The sequence below is a fragment of the Loxodonta africana genome, chromosome 3 (genome assembly GCF_030014295.1).
Source record: "Loxodonta africana isolate mLoxAfr1 chromosome 3, mLoxAfr1.hap2, whole genome shotgun sequence".
NCBI lineage: Eukaryota > Metazoa > Chordata > Mammalia > Proboscidea > Elephantidae > Loxodonta > Loxodonta africana.
The window spans coordinates 188076884-188098060 of NC_087344.1; the positions used below are offsets into that span (position 1 = coordinate 188076884).

General features: G+C 38.2%; 1 protein-coding gene across 6 annotated transcripts in view; it reads right to left on the minus strand.

Annotated features, from left to right (window-relative positions):
* The window catches only part of ASH1L (ASH1 like histone lysine methyltransferase), a 251868-nt gene that overhangs the window by 20579 nt on the left and 210112 nt on the right, over nucleotides 1-21177 (minus strand). For all 6 annotated transcript variants that reach the window (XM_064282678.1, XM_064282676.1, XM_064282677.1 and 3 more), the window contains 6 exons: nucleotides 14387-14460; nucleotides 12457-12502; nucleotides 12235-12343; nucleotides 7082-7288; nucleotides 6821-6967; nucleotides 2406-2514 (listed from right to left, as the gene is read on the minus strand). In XM_064282678.1, coding sequence (XP_064138748.1) covers nucleotides 2406-2514; nucleotides 6821-6967; nucleotides 7082-7288; nucleotides 12235-12343; nucleotides 12457-12502; nucleotides 14387-14460 — 692 coding nt within the window. The remainder of the gene's footprint in view (nucleotides 1-2405; nucleotides 2515-6820; nucleotides 6968-7081; nucleotides 7289-12234; nucleotides 12344-12456; nucleotides 12503-14386; nucleotides 14461-21177) is intronic.

Consider the following 21177-nt stretch of genomic DNA (forward strand, 5'->3'; position numbering starts at 1 on the left):
TGAAAAGATGCTTACCATCGTCAGCCATCAGAGGGATGCAAATCGAAACTATAATGAGATACCATCTCACCCCTGCAAGAATGGCAATGATCAAAAAAACAAAACAAATGCTGGTGAGGTTGTGGGAGGGGACTGGAACTCTTATACATTGCAGGTGGGACTGTAAAGTGGTACAACCACTATGGAAAACAGTACGGTGGATTTTCAAAAAGCTAGAAACATAATACCTTACGATTCAGCAATCCCACTCGTAGGTACAGATCCTAGACACCTAACAGCAGTGACACAAACAGACACAGGCTCACTTACGTTCACTGCAGCATTATTTGCAATAGCAAAAAGATGGAAACAACCTAAATGTGCATTAGTGGAGGAATGGATAAACAAATTGTGGTACATATATATACAATGCAGTGCTACACAACTATAAAGAGTAACGAGGAGTCCATGAAACATTTTATAACTTGGATGAATTCGGAGGACATTATGCTGAGAAAAATAAGTCAGTCACAAAAAGGCAAATATTGTATGGTCCCACTATCATAAAAAGTCAAGAATAGATATATACACGGAAAGCAAAGTTCTTTGATGGTTACCAGGAGTGGGAGGGAGAAGAAGGGAGAATCACTTTCTAGAGAGTGGACACTTGTTACTTTTGGTGATGGGAAACACAATACCAAATATGGGTGAAGTTGGCACAACCTGACCAAGGTAAATGGAGACACTAAGAAGTACACAAGAAAACGGGCAATTTTGGTAAATGCTATAGCACATACAATTTTGCAACAATATTAACCACCACCAGAAATATGTGCGTGGTTATGCTGGAAGATATGTATGCATCTCTGTGCATAAGAAGGCACATGCGAGTAAATGCGTGTGCACATATAGGTGTATCTGCAGGCGTAGGTATATACACATTTGTTCGTGCCTTACATATACCCACATATGTAACAAACCACACAGGAGGCACAGTTATGGAGCCTTCCTAGACATATCCAAATAATTCACAGAATTGGTTTACTAAGTTAAAAGGCTTGGGACCATAATCTCGGGGGACAACTGAGTAAATTCGCATAACATAGTTCATAAAGATAATGTCTGTATCTGAGTTTGATTGAGTAGTGTCTGGGGTCTAAACAGCTTGTGAGCAGCCATCTAAGATACAACTATTGGTCCCTACTCATATGGAGCAAGAGAGAATAAAGGAAATCAAAGGCTCGAAGAAGAAACTAGTTCATGGGAGTAATAGCCCACATGAACCCAATCTCTTCAAACCTGAGACCAGAAGAGCTAGATGGTGTCCAGCTTCTACTATTAACCGTTCTGACCAGGGAAACAATAAAAAGTCCCGGATAGAATGGGAAAAAAATGTAAAACAAAATTCAAATTCCTAAAAAAGGTCAGACATACTAGACCAAGAGACTAGAGGAACCCCCCAGACTATTCCCTGAAGATAGCATTTGAAATTGGATCTGGAACTATTTCTGCAGGTCACCTTTCAGCCAAATGATAGACTGGCTTATAAAATAAACAATATCACTTGTGAGTGATATGCTCCTTTCAACATTTAACTGTATGAGACCAAATGGTCAACAGTTACTCAATAACAAAGATGAGATAGCAAGTGGGGGGAAGGGAAGCTAGATCAAGGGAAACAGAACAAACAGAATGAAAATAATGAGAATGCTGACACTTTGTAAAAGTTGTAACCAATGGCACAGAACAATTAGTATAAAAATTGTTAAATGGGAACCTAATTTGCTTTGTAAACTTTCACCTAAAACACAATAAAATATTATTAAAAAAATAATAAAAATAAAATAAAGGAGAGATGGGGCGGGGGGGGCGGGGGGGAATTGGAGACCAAAAATGACAGGACAATCTCTTTATTCAGAATTCTGAAAGAATAAATGAGACCTGTTTATCCCAGAAAGGGGCTTTGGTAGTGCAATGTTAAGTGCTGGGCTCCTAAATGAAAGGTCCGTGGTTCAGACTCACCAGTAACTCTGTAGGAGAAAAGACCTGGTGATCTGCTCCTATACAGATTACAGCCCAGGAAATCCTATGGGGCAGTTCTTTAGGGTCACTGTAAGTCATATAGGGTCGCTATAAGTCAGAACTGACTCGATGGCACACAGCACATTTATCCCAGAAGCCACAACAATGAACTCAAACGTAGGAACAATCATGAAGATAGCTTGGGACTGGGCAATCTTTTGTTCTCTTATACACAGGGTCACCATGAGTCAGAGTCGATATGACAGCAACTAACAACAACAGCATTTATCTCAGGTAGGTGAAGAGTGAAAAACTGTCTTCTCTGATGTACTTCTCAATGGACACAAGTCAGTAATGCTTATTGAAGGTTCCACTGTGAACCACCTTCTTAGGTTTATTCTTACCTGTTTTTCAACATTAAAGGAGTGAAAGTTGTAATCATAAGTGAGTTCAGTCCCAGCTGGCATGTCTTTAAGAGCATACAGTCCAATCCGGTAAACGCCATTAACAGACCTATAAACACAGAAAAGAAAAGAGCTAAAGACAGGGGTTGTTAATACTATGCCTGAAAACTAGAAAAATAGGTGCCATCACTGACTTCAAACTTGCCTTTGTTCCTATATCCAATTACGGAGTTCTAGTGATTTTTTCCAGGAAATATTTTTCTGTACCTTATTTCTCCTTCATTCAGAGAAATAATCATTCTATTTCTAGATTCTTATGACTGTACTTGGTACTACTGCAAAAGTCTCCTGACTAATTTCTCTACCTTTAATTTCATCTCCATTTTATCTAGCCTGTGTAATACTGCTAGGCTAATAGTCCTAAATCAGTTTTTTTTGGAAACATGCTCTACGTTGTCAATTATAATTGCTGTTTCTGTTAGCTGTTGTCCTGTTGACTCTGATTCAGGAGATCCCATATATCAAATTACAATAGGTCTTTACTTCTCCTGCTCTGAATTCAAAATCCCTCTATACTATGGCTTTAGTGTATTTATTAAATAATTTCCTATGGCTGAACTACAAAAATCTTCCAGTTCCTACTGATCTTTCTCACATCTATGTCTTTTATCTCATTACCTTATACATAAGTTATTATCTATTATGTACTGTTTTAGATGCTTTATATATAATAATTATTATCACTAACATTTATTGAGTGCTTAAATTATGGCATTTTCTTGTATTAATTTACTTAATCCTAACAGCTGTATGAAATATGTACTATTATTAGGTAGTATTATAACCTCCATATTAAATACTGATGATAAAAAAATAGTATTATAACCTCCATATTATTGATGTGAAAAGTATGATGAGGACACTATAATTTCCCTAAAGTCATATAACTATAAATGGGGTAATCAGGTTTCAAATCAAGGCAGTTTGGCTTAAAATCTTAACCATTATGCCTTACTGGTAATTCTCAAAACATCCTTCTGAGATAGGTATTTTAATCTCCATTTTATATATGAGGTATTTGTGGCTCAGAGAATGTTTACAGTCATACAGCCCGCCCAGAGGATTAAAACTCAGGCTGTTTGACCCTACAGCTGCTTCTCCTCCTTTATTCCTGCCCCCTTGCCAATGTGGAAGAATGTTAATTTGTCAAGGTTTAGCTTAGATCCTACCCTATTGTAAGTAATCTTCTCAAACATCTCCAGTTCTTGGTATTTATTTTTCTGAATTCAGAAAGCATTTTTACTCTATTCCAGGGCATAGCAAACTATGGCCCACAGGTCCTACCCCCTCTCCCTGCTGTTTTTGTAAATAAAAATTTGTTGGAGCATAGCCACTCCTATTCGTTTACACATCATCTATGGCTTTTTTCACACCATGGCAGAGTTGAGTAGTTGCAGTTGCAACAAAGACCTTATGGCTTACAAAATATAAAATACTTAAACTATCTGGCCTTTTACAGAAAAGGCATACCATAGGAGTGCCTGAATAAAAGGTTAAAGCGTTTGGCTCCTAACTGAAAGCCTGGAGGCTCAAGTCTACCCAGAGGCACCTCAGAATAAAGGGCTGGCAAGCTACTTCAGGAAAATCAGCCACTGAAAACCCTAAAAGAACGCAGTTCTACTCCGACACATATGGGGTTGTTCTGAGTCAGACCAAAGAAGAATTTGACACCTTTGAAATGTGATGTTGATGAAGAATACTGAATATGCCATGGACTGCCAAAAGAAGAAACAAATCTGTCTTGGAAGAAGTACAGTCAGAATGCTCATTAGAAGCAAGGATGGCGAGACTTCATCTTACGTACTTTGGACATGTTATCAGGAGAGACCACTCCCTGAAGAAGGACATCATGTTTGGTAAAGCAGAGGGTCAGCAGAAAAGAGGAAGACCCTAGATGAGATGGACTGACACAGTGGCTGCAACAATGGGCTCAAAGATAATAAGATGGCACAGGATTGCACAGTGTTTCATTCTGTTGTATGTGGGGTCCCTATGAGTTGGCACCGATTCAACGGCACCTAACAACAAGTCTGTGGCTTGCCTTTAAACTCTCTTACTGGTGTCTTTTGATGATAAAAATTCCTAATTTTATCAATTTTTTCATTTTATGCTCAGTGCTATTTATGATCTGTTTATTTACGAAAATACTCCCATGTTTCCTTCTAGAAACTTGACTGTTTCAAATGTGGTATTTAGACCTATAATCTATCTTAGATTAATTTTTGTATGTGGATTAAGGTACAAGTCAAAGTTCATTCTAGCCTACTGACTCAGCAACATGTATTTAAAATCACCATCCTTCCCCACTGATCTGCAGTGGCGTCTCTGTCATAAATCAAGTGACAGTACATTTATGAGTCTCTTGCAGGATTCTATTCCATTGGTCTGTTGACTCATTCCACACAAATACTATATTATTTGTTGTTGTGTTGTTAGGTAAACATGGGGTTGCTATGACTCAGAACTGACTTGACGGTATCTAAGAACAGTAACAATACACTGAAGTAAATTCCATATATACTGATTTTTATATACTGACCTTGTTTCTACCAGTCTTGCTAAACTCACTTCTTTTTAGTAGTATGTCACCCTGAAATAATGATAGTTCAATTTCTTAATTTCTAATCTTAATACCTTTTTCTTTTCCTCTTCCTACTGCACTGCTTAGAACTTCCAGTACAATGCAGAAAGTAAACAGTGACAGCGGACATTCTTACCTAAGTATGATGGTAAAAACCCGGTAGCTCTCGGTTTTTTACACTTTTACTTTAAGAAATTAAGGAGGTTCTCTTTTATTCCCAGTTTGCTGAGGTTTTTTTTTTTTAAATCGTGAGTAAGTGTTGAATTTTGTCAAATTTCTAGATCTACTGAGATGACCATGATGATTTTTTGTCTTTCAATTACAGTGATTGGTTTTTAAGTGCTAAACAAACCAATCTTGCATTCCTGGTCTTGATATACTAACCTTTTTATATAATACTAGATTTGATTTGCTAATATTTTGTGTTAGTGTTCATGGGAGGTATTGGTCTACAATTTTCCTTTAACGTTCTTGTTAGGTTTTGATCAAGGTTATGCTAGCCTTATAAAATGGAAGAGTTTTATGAAATTGGTAGCTTGCAACGATTTCTTCTCCAAATACATGGAAGAATTACCAGTGAAGACAACTGGGCCTTGAAGTTCCTTTTGTGAAAAGGTTTTAATTATAGATTTAATTTCTTTGGTAGACACATTCAGATTTTCTATTTCTTCTCATGTTATTTTTGGTAAGTTATGTTTTTAATGAAGTTTTTCATTTCGTCTAACTTTTCAAATGTGAAGTTGTTTAGGAATATGGATAAACAAACTGTAGTGAATTCACCACAATGGAACAGCACTCCCCAATGAAAAGCACAACCCACTGATGCACTCAAAAGTCAAAAACATGGTGAATTGCAAAGGCATTATGCTCAGTGAAAGAAGCCAAACACAAAAGGCTATATGCATACATGAAGTTCTAAAACAGGCAAATTTACCTGTGGAGACAGAAATCAGGTGAGTTGTTGCCCTGGGGAGAGGGGATGACTGGGAAGAGGCAGGAGAGTACTTTCTGGGATGACAGAAATGTTCTGTATTCTGACAGGGGTGTGGGTTATAAAGAGCCCTGGTGGCGGAATGGTTAAGGCCTTGGCTGCTAACCAAAAGGTCGGCAGTTCAAATTCACCAGCTGCTCCTTGGAAACCCCATGGGGCAGGTTCTATTCTGTTCCATAGGGTCGCCATGAGTCAGAGTTGAATCCATGGCAATAAGTTTCAATGGGTGGGTTATATGAGTGTATGCATTTGTAAAAACTGATGGACACGCACCCTTAAGGTCTGTGTAATTCAGTGTATATGAATTAGACCTCAACTAAAAAAAAAAAAACTTACAAAAATACAAAGTTGTTCATACTATCCTTTTACGATCTTTTTTAAGACGTAGTTTTTTTCCTTCTCAATTAGATTCTAATATATTTGAGGGATGTAACCTCATATTTTATTATGTTTACTTCTCACTGTGACAAATTCAGTAAGCGCATAATAAGTATGCAATATAGACTGGGTGAAATGAACTGATCCATGGAACACAATGCCTAGTACAGAATAAGCACTCAATATATATTAGGTGTTATTATTATTATTATTATTGTTACTATATTTTTCTGAGAGTGTATAGTTAGGATGGAGTGAAGAAATAGCAGGAGCTTACTCTCTGCCAGGAAGACCTCTGAGTTACTCTGTATAAGCTGTCTGACATTTTGGAAAGATCAAGCTCTGCTGCCTTCAATGCCTCCTGCTATGCTGGATTCTTGACTTCACTTTTTCCTGCTTCCTTACCATTTCTGCATTTCACAATTTGGGTCACAGCTGTGATTGATGAATCGGGCTTCATTTCCCATGCGGTAACTGTCAATTACCATCCCACTATCCAGGTTCAGACAGTAGTGGTCACTGTGATTATGATACTGTTCAATCATCCTGTTCCTGAAGAAAAAGAGGTATGATTGAAAGCCAATTAATGATTATGACGAAAGTAAATTTTCCGTTCTAATCTGGTGCTCTTGCCGTTTCACTTAGTATTATCATTTACCACTGTACCTGAACTCCTGTTCGCTGACAACCTCCCCCAGGTATTCAATGATGAACTGCCCAGCTTTTAGGGGTTCTTTGGTTCTGATCCCCCAACCTTTTTCCTCAGCTCGAAATCGTTCTAGACACTGCACCCACTCATGCCTCTGTATCCTCTGGTTACAACACTGCTCACCACAGGGGCAAGTGTTGGGGGAACATTCAGCAAAGATCATTCTAGAAAGAAAAGAAATAACAGTAAGTCAATTTACATTATATATGCCTTAAAGCACTCTTTTGTTTTATGGGAATTTTATTTCATCACTGGAAACAATATCTCTATATGGGAAATAACACTTCCATGCCAGAAATAACATTTCCAGGATATAGGACTACCTACACCTAAAATCTCTAGTGAATTAACAAATAAAAATTTCTGAACATAGCATGTGAAAAGTGTTATGCATGCCATCTTTTTTTTAAATTTTACTGTAAGCTGACTTTTTAAAAAATATTTTTATTTGTTGAAAATGTACACAGAAAAACATACACCAATTCAACAATTTCTACATGTACAATTCAGTGACAACGATTGCATTTTCAACTTGTACAACCATTCCCGCTCTCCTTTCTGAATTATTCCTCTACCATTAACATAACCTCAGTGCCCCCTAAGTCTCGTCTCTGATCTTTCAAGTTGCTGTTGTCAATTTGATCCCATATAGTTCTCTAAAAGAGCACAATGCTCAAGGCAGACATTCTTTACTAATTAAGCTAAACTATTACTTTTTTTCTTATTACTTGGTTTCAAGAAGACTTCAGGAGATATTTTTGGTTTAAGGTTTAAATATTATATCAGGGCAATAGTTTGGGGGTTCATCCATCCTCTGTGTCTCTATAAAGTTTGGATTCGATGACAATTTGAAATTCTGTTCAACATTTTCCTCCCTTCTGATCAGGATTCATCTACAGAACCTTTGATCAAAATGTTCAGTAATAGTAACCGGGTACCATCCAGTTCTTCTGGTCTCATGGCAAAGGAGGGAGATGCTATGTCTTCCTTTTTAAAGTTCCTATATCTTTTGTGGAAGCCATTCAGTTTTAGTATATGGTTTAGAATACCAGTAATGCCTTAGCATGATTAAAACAAGGAAAGATAAAGAAAATAAAGGTAGAACAAAATATCAGCTTATATTTATAGTCATAACTTACAAATCCTGTAAAGAAAGTATATGCCACTATACAATTTAAAGTACTTTCAGAGTCATTATCTGATTTATTTTCCATAACAATACCATCCTTATTCTAAAGGGCAAGCAGCACAGTGCCGGAACATATGTCATGAGCAGAAAGCAGAGAAGTATTCATTGGATTACTCATGGTAGTTACAGCATACCTTGGAGACACTGCAGGTTCAGTTCCAGACCACTGCAATAAAGCCAGTCACATGGATTTTTTGGTTTCCCAGTGCATATAAAAGTTATGTTTATACTATACTGTAGTCTATTAAGTGTGCAATTATGCATTATGTCTAAAAAAAATGCACATACCTTAATTAAAAATATGTTATTGCTAAAAAATGCTAACCATCATCTAAGCCTTCAGCAAGCTGCAGTATTTTTGCTGGTGGAGGGTCTTGCCTTGATGTTGATGTCTGCTGAGTGATCAGGGTGGTGGCTGCTCAAGGTTAGGGTGGCTGTGATGATTTCTTAAAATAAGACAATGGAGTCTGCCACATCAATTGACTCTTCCTTTCATGAAAGATGTCTCCGTAGCATGTGATGCTGTTTGATAGCATTTTACCCACCACAGAAGTTCTTTCAAAATTGGAGTCAATTTTCTCAAACCCTGCTGCTGCTTTATCAACTAAGTTTACGTAATATTCTAAATCCTTTGTTGTCATTTCAACAATGTTCATAGCAACTTCACCAGGAGTAGATTCCATCTCAAGAAACCACTTTCTTCGCTCATCCATAAGAAGCAACTCCTTATCCATTAGTTTTACCGTGAGATTGCAGAAATTCAGTCACATGTTCAAGCTCCACTTCTAATTCTAGTTCTCTTGCTATTTCCACATCTGCAGTCACTTCCTCCACTGAAGTCTTGAACCCTTCAAAGTCATCCTTAAGGGTTGGAATCAACTTCTTCCAAACTCCTGTTAATGTTGACACTTTGACTTTCTCTCATGAATCACAAATAGCATCTAAAATGGTGAATCCTTTCTAGAAGGTTTTTGACTTATTTTGCCCAGATCCATCACAGAAATCACTATCTATGGCAGCTATATCCTTATGAAATGTATTTCTTAAATAATAAGACTTGAAAGTTAAAATGACTCCTTGATCCATGGGCTGCAGGGTGAATTGCTGTGTTAGCAGGCATGAAAACAACATTAATCTCCTTGTGTATTGCAATCAGAGCTCTTGGGTGACCAGGTGCATTGTCGATGAGCAGTAATATTTTGAAAGAAAGCTTTTTTTCTGACCAGTAGGTCTCAACAGTGGGCTTAAAATATTCAGTAAACTATGTTGTAAACAGATGTGCTGTCATCCAAGCTTTGTTGTTCTATTTATAAGAGCACAGACAGAATAGATTTCATGTAATTCTTAAGGGCCCTAGGATTTTCAGAATGGTACATGATCATCGGCTCCATCTTGAAAGTCTCCCCCTGCATTAGCCCCTAATATTACAGTCAGCCTGTCCTTTGAAGCCAGGCACTGACTTCTCCTCTCTAGCTATGAAAGTCCTACATGGCATCCTCTTCCAGTAGAAGGCTGTTTCGTCTGCAGTGAGATCTGCTGTTCAGTGCGGCCACCGTCACCCGTTATCCTAGCTAGGTCTCCTGATAACTTGCTGCGGCTTCCACATCAGCGCTTGCCGCTTCATCTTCCCCTTTCATGTTACAGGGATGGCTTGTTTCCTTAAACCTCACGAACCAACCTCTGCTAGCGTCAAACTTTTCTTCTGCAGCTTCCTCACCTCTCAGCCTTCATAGAAATTGAAAAGAGTTAGGGCCTTGGTCTGGATTAGAGTTTGGCTTAAGGGAATGTTGTGGGTGATCTGATCTTCTATCCAGACCACTAAAACTTTCTCTGTATCAGCAAAAAGATGTTTTGCTTTCTTATCATTCATGTGTTCACTGGAGTAGTACTTTTAATTTCTTTCAAGAACTTTTCCTTTGTATTCACAACTTGGCTAACTGTGTGATACAAGAGGCCTTGCTTTTGGCCTGTCTCAGCTTTCAACATGCCTTCCTCACTAAGCTTAATAATTTCTAGCTTTTGATTTAAAGTGAAAAGATGTGTGACTCTTCCTGTTACTTGAACACTTACAGGCCGTTGTAGGGTTATTAATTGGCCTAATTTCAATATTGTCATGTCTTAGGGAATAGTGAGGTCCGAAGAGAGAGAGAGAGAGAGAGAGAGACAGGGGAACTGCTGGTCGGTGAGGCAGTCAGAACACACAACATTTATCGATTAAGTTCATAGTCTTATATGGGTGTAGTTTGTGATGCTCCAAAACAATTACAACAGTAACATCAAAAATCACTGATTGCAGATCACTGTAACAGATATAATAATAATACTGAAAAAGTTGGAAATATTGTGAGAATTACCAAAACGTGACACAGAGACACTAAGTGGGCAGATGCTCTTGGAATAATGCCACAGATTGCTCGACACAAGGTTGCCACAAATCTTCAATTTTTAAAAAATCATGATCTGTGAAGCTCAATAAAGCAAAGCACAGTAAAACAAGGTATGCCTGTCATCATCTGAAGTTGTAAAGGAGACAATGCCTTACTGTCTACTTCAACCACCTTTATTCTACTATTCTTTGACTTTTTTGATGCATGAATATTGTTGAACACCCCTCCTGAAAATGTCCTTCTATTTTTTGGCTTTCTTGATCTTGGATGACACTGGATTTTCTACCTCTCCAATATGAGGCACTGATGGTTCAGCAGTAGAGTTCTTGCCTTCTATGTGGGAGAGCCACGTTGGATTCCCAGCCAATGCACCTCATGTACCCTTTTGTCCCTGGAGGCTTGCTTTGTCGCTATGATGCTGAACAGGTTTCAGTGGAGGTACCAGAGCAAGATGGACTAGGAAGAAAGCACTGATGATCCACCTCCAAAAATCAGCCAGTGAAAAACCTGTGGATCACAACGGTCCAAATCTGCAACCGATTATGGGGATGATGCAGGACCGGGCAGGTTTACGTTCTGTTGTACATGGGGTTGCCACGACTTGGGGGTCTGACCTGATAGCAGCTTACAACAATAAAAACAACTTCTCCATGAATAGCTTCTGTCTTTTCTTGGAGGAATCCTTATTTCCTCTCTGCCTTCCATGTCATATTCCTTGCTCCTCTTTTCTTTAGAGGGCTCATCCATTGTAACGATTTCAACTGCTAGCCTCTTTTCATAATATTTCATCTGTATTTTCAAAATAGCTCAGTATCTCATAACACATACAACAATAAAATCCATGTGGATAAATTAATTAATTACACAAAATATTATATAAAGAACATTAATTATATAGAATACATTTGAATCTACCAGCTGCTCCTTGGAAACCCTATGAGGCAGTTCTCTGTCCTGTAGGCTTGCTGAGTCAGAGATGACCTGACGGCAATGGGTTAGAAAGGCGCCTAGGACTGTGCTTAATACTTCAAGGACATTGTTTCATTTAGTTCTTACCAATGCCCTACAAAAAAGGTATTGCTTTTATTAGCATTAACTTTCCTCAGGTCTCATAAGTAGAGACTTTAAACCCAGGTACCAAAAAACCAAACCAAACATGTGAAGTTTGCTGTCAAGTCAAGTCATGGCAACCCCATATGTTATAGAATAGAACTGCTCCATAGGGTTTTCTTGGCTGTAATCTTTATAGAAGCAGATCACAGGCCTTTCTTCCACGGTGCTGTTGGGTGGGTTCAAAGTGCCAACCTTTAGTTTGTAGTTGAGGGCAAACCATTTGTGCCACCTAGGAGCCCAGGTACAAAACACTCTAAATCTCATCATCTTTCTACTATTCTACTGAGCCCATACATTAGTTTTTGTCCATTTTCAAGCAACATCTTGAGGGGCAATCAAAGAGCTTATTTTTCCCTCCGAGTGAAGTGTCCTATAAACAACTCAGAGCCCATACTTTAGAGGAATCGGCCTAGTACAGTACCTGTTGAGGCAGTCATCCACACAGCCCTTCCCGGTGTCATCATCTGGCTTCTTACAATTACAAGTGGTAGCCTCATAACCAGAAAGGGGTTTGACATCAACATAGACATCTTGAAAAGACAGCAAAGAATAGTTTGTGAACATACAGGATAATTTTTCAAGTATCAAGGTATCAAGAACATTGATGAGATGGAGGCAGAAAAATAGCTCCCAAGTTACTCACTTGAACGGATTTTTTTATATAGCGGGACATCTGGTTTTTTGTATAGCTAGAAGACATAAAGAAAAATCTTAATGTAACATTTAACTTCAAATGCCAGACAGCAGCACCAATCACCACAAATACAGGAAATCATTCATGAGCTTTGCTCTTATGGAAATGTTTACAAGATTTTTTTGGGTTGGGTAAATTTGAGGGAAAGTTGGTGTGATCACTTTTTATCCTGGAATAAAAGGTGACTTACTGGATCAAACAGAGAGAACTAGATTCAACAGAAGCATTAAACAGTTTAAAGAAATGGATTTTGAATGTTGTTTCTTCAGCACGTTGCTAGATAGCCTTAAAGAAAAATCACGATGGAGATCAAAGCTATTTGTTTGGACATACTAAGATTCTATCTGCCTTCATAAAAAGAAAGGAAAACTTGCACAGGGCTCGTGTAGATGGTCTAAACCAAAACCAAACCCACTGCTGTGGAGTCCATTCTGACTCATAGCGATCCTATAGGACAGAGTAGAACTGCCCTCCCTAAGGTTTCCAAAGCTGTAATCTTTATGGAAGCAGACTGCTACATCTTTCTCCACGGAGCTGCTGGTGTAGATGGCTCTTTTTCTTCCAGTTGCCATTGAGTTGATTTCAACTCATGGCTACCCCATGCATTGCAGAGTAGAACTGCACTCCATAGGATTTTCAAGGCTGTAACCTTTCAGAAGCAGACCTTTCAGAAGCCGATTCTTCCCAGGTGCCTCTGGATGGGTTAGAATGACTGACCTTTTGGTAGTGGTCAAGTGCTTAGCTGTTTGCGCTACCCAGGGACTCCAGATGGTCTAGGTAAGTACATGGAATTTAAAAGATGAATACCCTGGCTTTTCAAAATGGAAACTGGAGAGCAAAATATTTGGCGTTTGTTTTCATTGTTGTAAAATATATATAGATAACAAATTTGCCAGTTTCACATTATTAATTAAGGCAATTAATTTAGTGAAGAAAGGGAAGGGGGCAGGCAGGAAAAATGGAGATATCACATTGAAATTAAGACTGTATTAGAAGTCAGGTATACAGTGTGCTAGCAATTTGGCATAGAGAACAGTACAAAACAAACAGCAACTTGATCTAAGCTAGTCTGTTTATTCCAGTGGAATAATCCCAGCATCATATTTCAGTGAGTATATTCAAAACAACGTCTCCTTCATTATTAAGAATTCTCTGAGACAGATACCTAACATACTGATCCTCTCAGAATTGAAGAAAGGTCATCAGGGAAGAAAATGCAGAGGCGAATGTCAACTGCTTTTGGCTTTCCATAATTAATCACTGGTGGCATTTGGCAAAACCTAGGAGCCCCCTCAGCTCATTTGCATTACTACTTGTATTTCCTGAAGGTTGTTTCTCACTATGGGGCCTAAAGGCTTTAGCTGAAGACAAAAATCACGGGAGTAACTTTTCAATTACGCAAGCAAGAAAGAATAGCACCAACACCCTATTTTTAGTTGCCAATATATTTTAAAGACTTTTTAAAAGTACAAGAGTGTTAAACATTCTCCCTGTTTCTCTTGCTAGAAGAATCTCTTTTGTATGTGAAAAATAAATTTCAAATTGATGGAAAGGAGCCAAAGAAAATAAAGCCTGAAATTTCTTAGTGCCGCTGGCAGTACATCTAAATTCTCTTGAGACCTGCATCAAACAGGATTCTTACAGAACAGAATCTTTGCTACCAAAATAAAAGTCCAGAATAACAACAGATGGTTGCCTAGGGAACTAAGAACTTACTGCAATTTTGCAGTATGGATAAAGACAAACAGGTCACGTTAAATATGCATGTAAATTCATTTTTGTTAGTCTCTAACCTTCACAGGAACACAGATAAAAGACTTGTATTTCCCTCCCTTTTTACCATGTAAGAATGAAACCGGGTAGCACAAGCTTGTTGTACCTGATTGTGTTTCCACTGCCAGAGGATGTCATAGGGAAGCTGGAAGTCAATTCTCTTTTGCCTTAGATACTTTCCTGAAACAAAAAACACTATCAATTTCATTCTATTCGATATGTACTCATAAAAAGGGGTCCCAAGAGCCACAAAATCCAATATGCACTGACTAGAAAAATAAAGATTTAATTTTGTAATTTTTCCATTACCAATTTTAGTTACTCTTCTGTAGTATTCCACATAATACATGTAACGGTATATTTTCATAGTAGCCTATATAGAACAACAGTAGTCACTGGGTAGTGCAAATGGTTAACACACTTGGCTGTTAATGGAAAGGATGGAAATTCAAGTCTACTCAGAGGTACCTCAGAAGAAAGGCCTGGTGGTCTACATCCAAAAAACTAGCCATTGAAAACCCTAGGGAGCACAGCTGTACTCAGACTGACTCCACGGCAACTGGTAAACTAACAGCAAATTTGCTACCCAAAATACACAGGTCATTATGAAGCTAACCAAATACTAAGAATGTTTAGATTATAAATTAACTGTAGAGCATCTGGCTTCTGTTATCCTTCATTATTGTACATAAGCAATGGTTGACTATAAAAAGGGAAAATACAAGTTTTCTAAAATAAGAATCCCTGAATTTAAATAAGTTGACTTCTTCCATGTAAATTTATGATCTGTTAAAAATTTCCTCCCCCTACTGAAATGTTAACTCTTTAAGGTCAGTTTCAAAGCTCCATCCTACTGACCCTGACCCACGGTGAGCCCCTGCGTGTCGGAGTGGACCAGCGCTCCACAGGGCTTTCAGAGGCTGGTCTTTTAAAAGTAGACTGCCAAGCCTTTCTTCTTAGGCACCTCTGAGTTTGGTTAGCAGTTGAGCACATTAACTGCTTGCACCACCAAGGGCCACCTTCTACCTTGAAAATCTCTAAATTCCAGACTCTGTAAGACCTTTCTGTTCTCTCAAACCCCTATAATGCTTGGCTCTCTTTTTGCAGGACTTACAGTTTGTTTTGTTATTTGGATATCTATCCATTCACCTTTGGACCAGCAGTTTTCAAAGTGTGCTGTGCTGACTCTAAGGGGCCCACTCAGGCTAGGCCTACTTTAATAATAATATTAAGATGTTATGTGCCTTTCTCATTACATTGCTATTTGCACACAACTTTACTAGTAATCACTGTATTCTTCTGCACCACATATTTAAAATAAAAACGCCAGCATCATTTAAGAATGCTCTGAAGTAGTAAAAATTTATGTGAATCTTGACCCACGAGTCAAGATTTTAATATTTTGTGTGCTACAATGGAAAATTTACCTAAAACACTTGTGCTTCATACTGAAGTTTAATGGTTATCTTAAGGAAAAGCACACGTGCAAGTGAGTGGTGAGCTAAACTAGCAGCTTTTTCATGGAACACTGTTTTTACGTGACAACTTGTGGTTATTCAGACTTGAGTACTAAAAATAAAAAAAGTGAGCTTGTCACTTCAGGAAACACAACACAGAGTATTTGTTGCCAATGATAAGATCTGAGCTTTCAAGTGAACATCAGAATTTTGGAAAATTTGTTATCCACTATTGAGAGCTTCTCATCTTTCCAATTTCTGAGGAAACTGGTGGTGACATTAACAAATGTAAAGTTTTTGATAAATATAGGGAAATGTGTCAACATTTAGAAGAGCTACTTAACTATGGGTCACAAACTGGTCATGAGGACCACACAGGACCGGACTGTGTGTGGCTCTAGCACGCATGTGTTCACCCTGAGTCGGGGGCTGACTCAGCGGCAGTTAACAGCAACATAACTCAGTGAATCAATATTTTTCAAATGATCAATGCATGAAGTGATAAAATCATACACGGGTAAAGGAACCATTCAAAGTGCATGAGAAACCAATGAATTTTAACCTAACACAAAATTGCTCATCGATTTTAGGTTCTACATTACAATAAACTTCTAAGGAACTAAAGGAACTATCACTTTTATATTTATGATATAGCATCAGAGAAAAATTTCACAATTGTCCGAAACTGTTATTAAAATACTCTTTTCCAACTACGTATCGGTACGAGGCTGGATTTTCTTCATGTATTCCACAACCAAAATAACGCATCACAACAGACTGAGTGCAAAAGCAGATCTGAGAATGCAGTTGTCGTCTATTAAATCAGACACTATACAAATTTGCAAAAATGCAAAACACTCTTCCACTAATTTTTTTGAAATGGGTATTTTTTTTTGGGTAAAAGAATGTTATTTATGCTAACATGTAATCTGTGATGAGTCTATTAACTGGACAAAATTAATGATACACAGCATGGATTACAGGTACATTTAGGGGAAAATCACCTATAGAGATAAGGTAATATAGTAAGAGGCCGAGGTTATAGTGAAGCCTTGGTGGCACAGTGGTTAAGAGCTACGGCTGCTAATTAAAAGGCTGGCAGTTTGAATCCACCTGTTGCTTCTTGGCATTCTTATAGGGCAGTTCTAGTCTGTCCTATAGGGTCACTATGAGTCAGAAACACTAAGTGGCAATAGGCTTTTTTTTAGTTTGGGATTACAGCTAGCAGAAGGCTAGAGTCCAATTCTTGATAGGGAATTCTTATGGACACAACTGTTATTGCGTCCCCCTAAAAGATACATTTAAGTCCTAACCTCATACATGTGACTGTGACCTTGTTAGGAAACAGGGTCTTTGAAGCTGAGGTCGTGCGGGAGTAGGGTGGGTCCTAATTCAATATGAATGGTGTCCTTATGAAAAAAGAGGAGACTCAGACAGAAAGAATCCTCAGACTCGGAAGGAATCAACCCTACTGATGTTCTGGTTTTGGGCTTATAGCTTCTAGAACTGTGAAACAATGAAATTCTGTTCTTACAAGCCACTCAATTTGTGGTACTTTGTTACGGCAGCCTTAGGAAACTAATAAAAGAACCAAAGCTGACTGATAACTATGAAGTCTGTAGTGAAAAAGCGGGAATGACTTAGAAGTCTATCAATAGGAAAATTAATTTTGGTACACTAAAAAAAAAAAAAAAAAGGTATTAACGAGACTAAAGGGGCACACCAGTCCAGGGGCAATGACTAAAAGGCAGGGGGGAACAGGAAAGCTGGCAATAAGGAACCCAAGGCTGAGATGGGAGAGTGCTGATTTATTGTGGGGTTGTTAACCAATGTTATAAAACAACATGCATACTGTTTAATGAGAAATAGTTTGCTCTATAACCCTTCCTCTAAAGTACAATAAAAAAGATACTATGCAGCAATTAAAAAAAAGCTATGTATATACTGACACAGAAACATATACGTAACATGTTCTGCAACTTGCAGCACGTATAGCATGAGCTCATTTTTGAAAATACTAGGGAAAAAAAAAAAAACCAGCTATATATGGTGGCGACTGACTGGGAAAGGGCGCGAGAGAAATTCCTGGAGTGATAATGTTCTACCCTTAAGAAGGGTTTGGGTTACACAGGTGTATATATTTGAAAAAATCTTAGCAAATGTACATCAAAGATTTGTGCATTTTATCGATGCGATAAACTGACTAACCTAGGCCCATAATGAAGTTGCTTGTGCTGAGCCCCACAACAGCAAACTAGAACCTAAGTTTCCATTTAAAGGAAATACCTAGCTTTCCCAGGAGTCCAAATCTAAGTCAATCGACTTGCCCAGAAACGGAAACCTAAACTAGCCAGTCAGGACTCTCTGCCATTACAAAAGCCTTTCCCCTCTGTTCTCCTGCTATGGATCTCTTGCCTAATTTTCAGACCAGACGTTCCCAGTTCGTGTACTGTAAAATAAAGCTTATGAGTTCATACGCAATTTTAATAGTGTGAAAATCTTATCTTAAACAGATTTTAATGTTCCCTCAAAAGGAAAACCTATGAATACGGAACTCTTGTTTATGATAAAATCCGTTGGGTGGATTCCTACTCATAGCAACTCTACAGGACAGAGGAGAACTGTTGCACAGGGCTTCCAAGGACAGACTGGTGGATTCAAGCTTCCTACCTTTTGGTTAGCAGCCGAGCTCTTAACCACTGCACCATCAGGGCTCCTGTTTTCCGTAAGTGTGCTAAAATATTTAGGGGGAAATATATTGACGTCTACAATTTAGAGTGCATTCAACAGTAAAATGGATTAGCAGATGGATAAGGAGATGGACAGATATATGACAAATCAAGTAAAGTAAAATGTTAATTGGAAACCCTGGTGATGTAGTGGTTAACAGCTATGGCTGCTAACCAAAAAGGTTGGCAGTTCTAATCCACCAGGCACTCCGTGGAAACCCTACGGGGTAGTTCTACTCTGTCCTCTAGGGTCGCAATGAGTCGGAATTCACTCGATGGCAACAGGTTTGGTTTTTTTGGTTTAAAATGTTAATTGTAGAATCTAGGTGGTAGGACATTCATTCTCTACATGTTGCAAAATGTCATAATAAAGTGTTGGGGAAAAATGTGGGTAGAAAAAAGTCTGAAAGGGTATACACTAAACTATTATATCTGAGGAAGGAGTTTTACCTTTTGATTTACACTTTCCTATATTTTTTGAAAAAAAATTTTTTTTACAGTGTCCATTGTTTCTTAATAGCAATAAAAATATAATTTCTCAAAAAGTCAAGACTGGTCCTCCGCATATGGGACAAACACCTTAATGAAAGCGGTTAACTCCTTTGCCAGTAATACCTAACGTGTTTTCTCTAGAAAAGAGAGTGTAAGGAAGTGAAGTAGACAGTAAATTCTGAATTAAAAAACAACCTTTTCTTTTTCCTCCTAGAAAAGCAAGCATTCACATCCATTCCAATTAACCTCAAAACAACAATTTTTCCCACATTCTAACATCTTGGGTTTTCCTAGCAACAAGTCTCCATAGTTGTTACAGTGCTTTTCCGGGCATTATTTGTATTTCTCCTTTATGTCGAGTCTAATCCATATACTGAGAGCTGGAAAAGAAAAGACTGATAGGTCAGCCTCTCCTTTCCTCTAAATCTATGAAATGAGGGCCATGTCTAAGAAGTGAGAGCCATCTAAAAAGATTTCTTTGATCTACTTCAACTGGAGATGATGTCCCAGGGGAGCCTACTCAGGAGCTCCTCATTTGGGGAAAAAAATTCTTTAGCTAATCCTTAACTTAAAAAAAGAAAAAAAAAATCACTTTCTATCCATTGAAATCTGTAGATTTTTCTTATTGCTGTTGTGGCTCTACTCTGTCCTACAGGGTCACTATGAGTCGGAATTGACTCGACGGCAATGCTTGGTTGGTTGGTTGTGGCTCTGAGTCTTGAGATAGTTTTGACCACTAAAGAAGGAACAAAAAAATCTTTCACTTTTCTTCTTGAAATAAAATTGAATTTATGGGCAAACAAGTCATTTCAAGGAAGGGATTATAGTAGCTCTAAGCCTGTGTTGACCTTGAAATCTTAAAAAGGAGAAGTTCAGGCTGATTTTCATTTCCAAAATCAGTCCTAGTATGAAGGGGAATGAAGAACAGGATTTGGAAGTGGAAAATCTCCACATAAACACTCCCTTCTTAATCAGGTAGTTAGGCAAAAGAGGAAACCAAAGAGAAGGGAGGTACTCAATAAAAAGAACAAAGAGAGATAACAGTGACTTTGTCTCTTTCCTATCTCCAGAGGACAACTTGGTTTCTTTCCAAGATGATGATGACTGGCTTTTCAGAAAAAGCTTAGTTTGGTTACTTAACCTGACTACTGGATTATGGAAACCCTGGTGGCATAGTGGTTAAGTAACAGCTATGGCTGCTAACCAAAAGCCGGCAGTTTGAATCCACCACGTGCTCCTTGGAAACTCTATGGGGTAGCTCTGCTCTGTCCTGTAGGGTCACTATGAGTAGGAATCGACTCGATGGCAACAGGTTTTTACTGGGTTGTAGGATCATTCTACAAATAGGTCAGATTTATTAATTTTCCCTTTGTGATTCTGTGTACCAAACCCAACCCACTGCCCTTGAGTCAATTTTGACTCTGACTGACCCTGTAGGGCAGAGTAGAGCTGCCCCGTAAGGTTTCCAAGGTTGTACATCTTTACTGAAGCAGACTGCGGTATCTTTCTCTCTCAGAACAGCTGGTGGGTTCAAACCACTGACCTCCTGAATTACAGCTGAGTGCTTTAACCACTGTGCAACCAGGACTCCATTCTGTGTAAGTGATCCAGAAAGAAAAAGCTCGTAGTGGCAGTTCTTTCCTGTCCAAGAGAAATGCACCTCATCAAGTGTGTTATGAACAATGACCAAAGTCATCAACATAAAACTCTGTTCAAATTTCACTACACACCACACTAGTAAAAATTCAAGTTTATGATTTTTCAACCTGAGGAAAGACAAGTGAGACCCAGAAATACAGGGATATGGTGATCTTTTTCCCACCTACTGGAAGAATGTAAGTTTTACAAAGGCATGGACCTTTGTCTATTTTGTTTATCGATGTATCCCAAGCATCTAGAAAACTGCCTGATCACCAAGTGGTATTGAAAAATATTTGCTGAATGAATGAGTGAATGAAAAATACATATTCCATGGCATAAGCTTCAAGGGCTCCACTAACTGTTCCCTTTCAACCCCTTTGAACAATATCAGCTTCTTTCCTCATTGTTTCCTGACTTTTACTCTAAGCACAATTTCTTAAATAAAACTTGGCCTCCTGCTTTCACATTAATGTCAATCTTCCCATGCAAAACTGAATCTTCTCTAACAATTTATAAATTTATGCCCTTTTCTCCCTTCGAAACCTTATTTAAATATCTGTACTTTTGACAGGGGTATT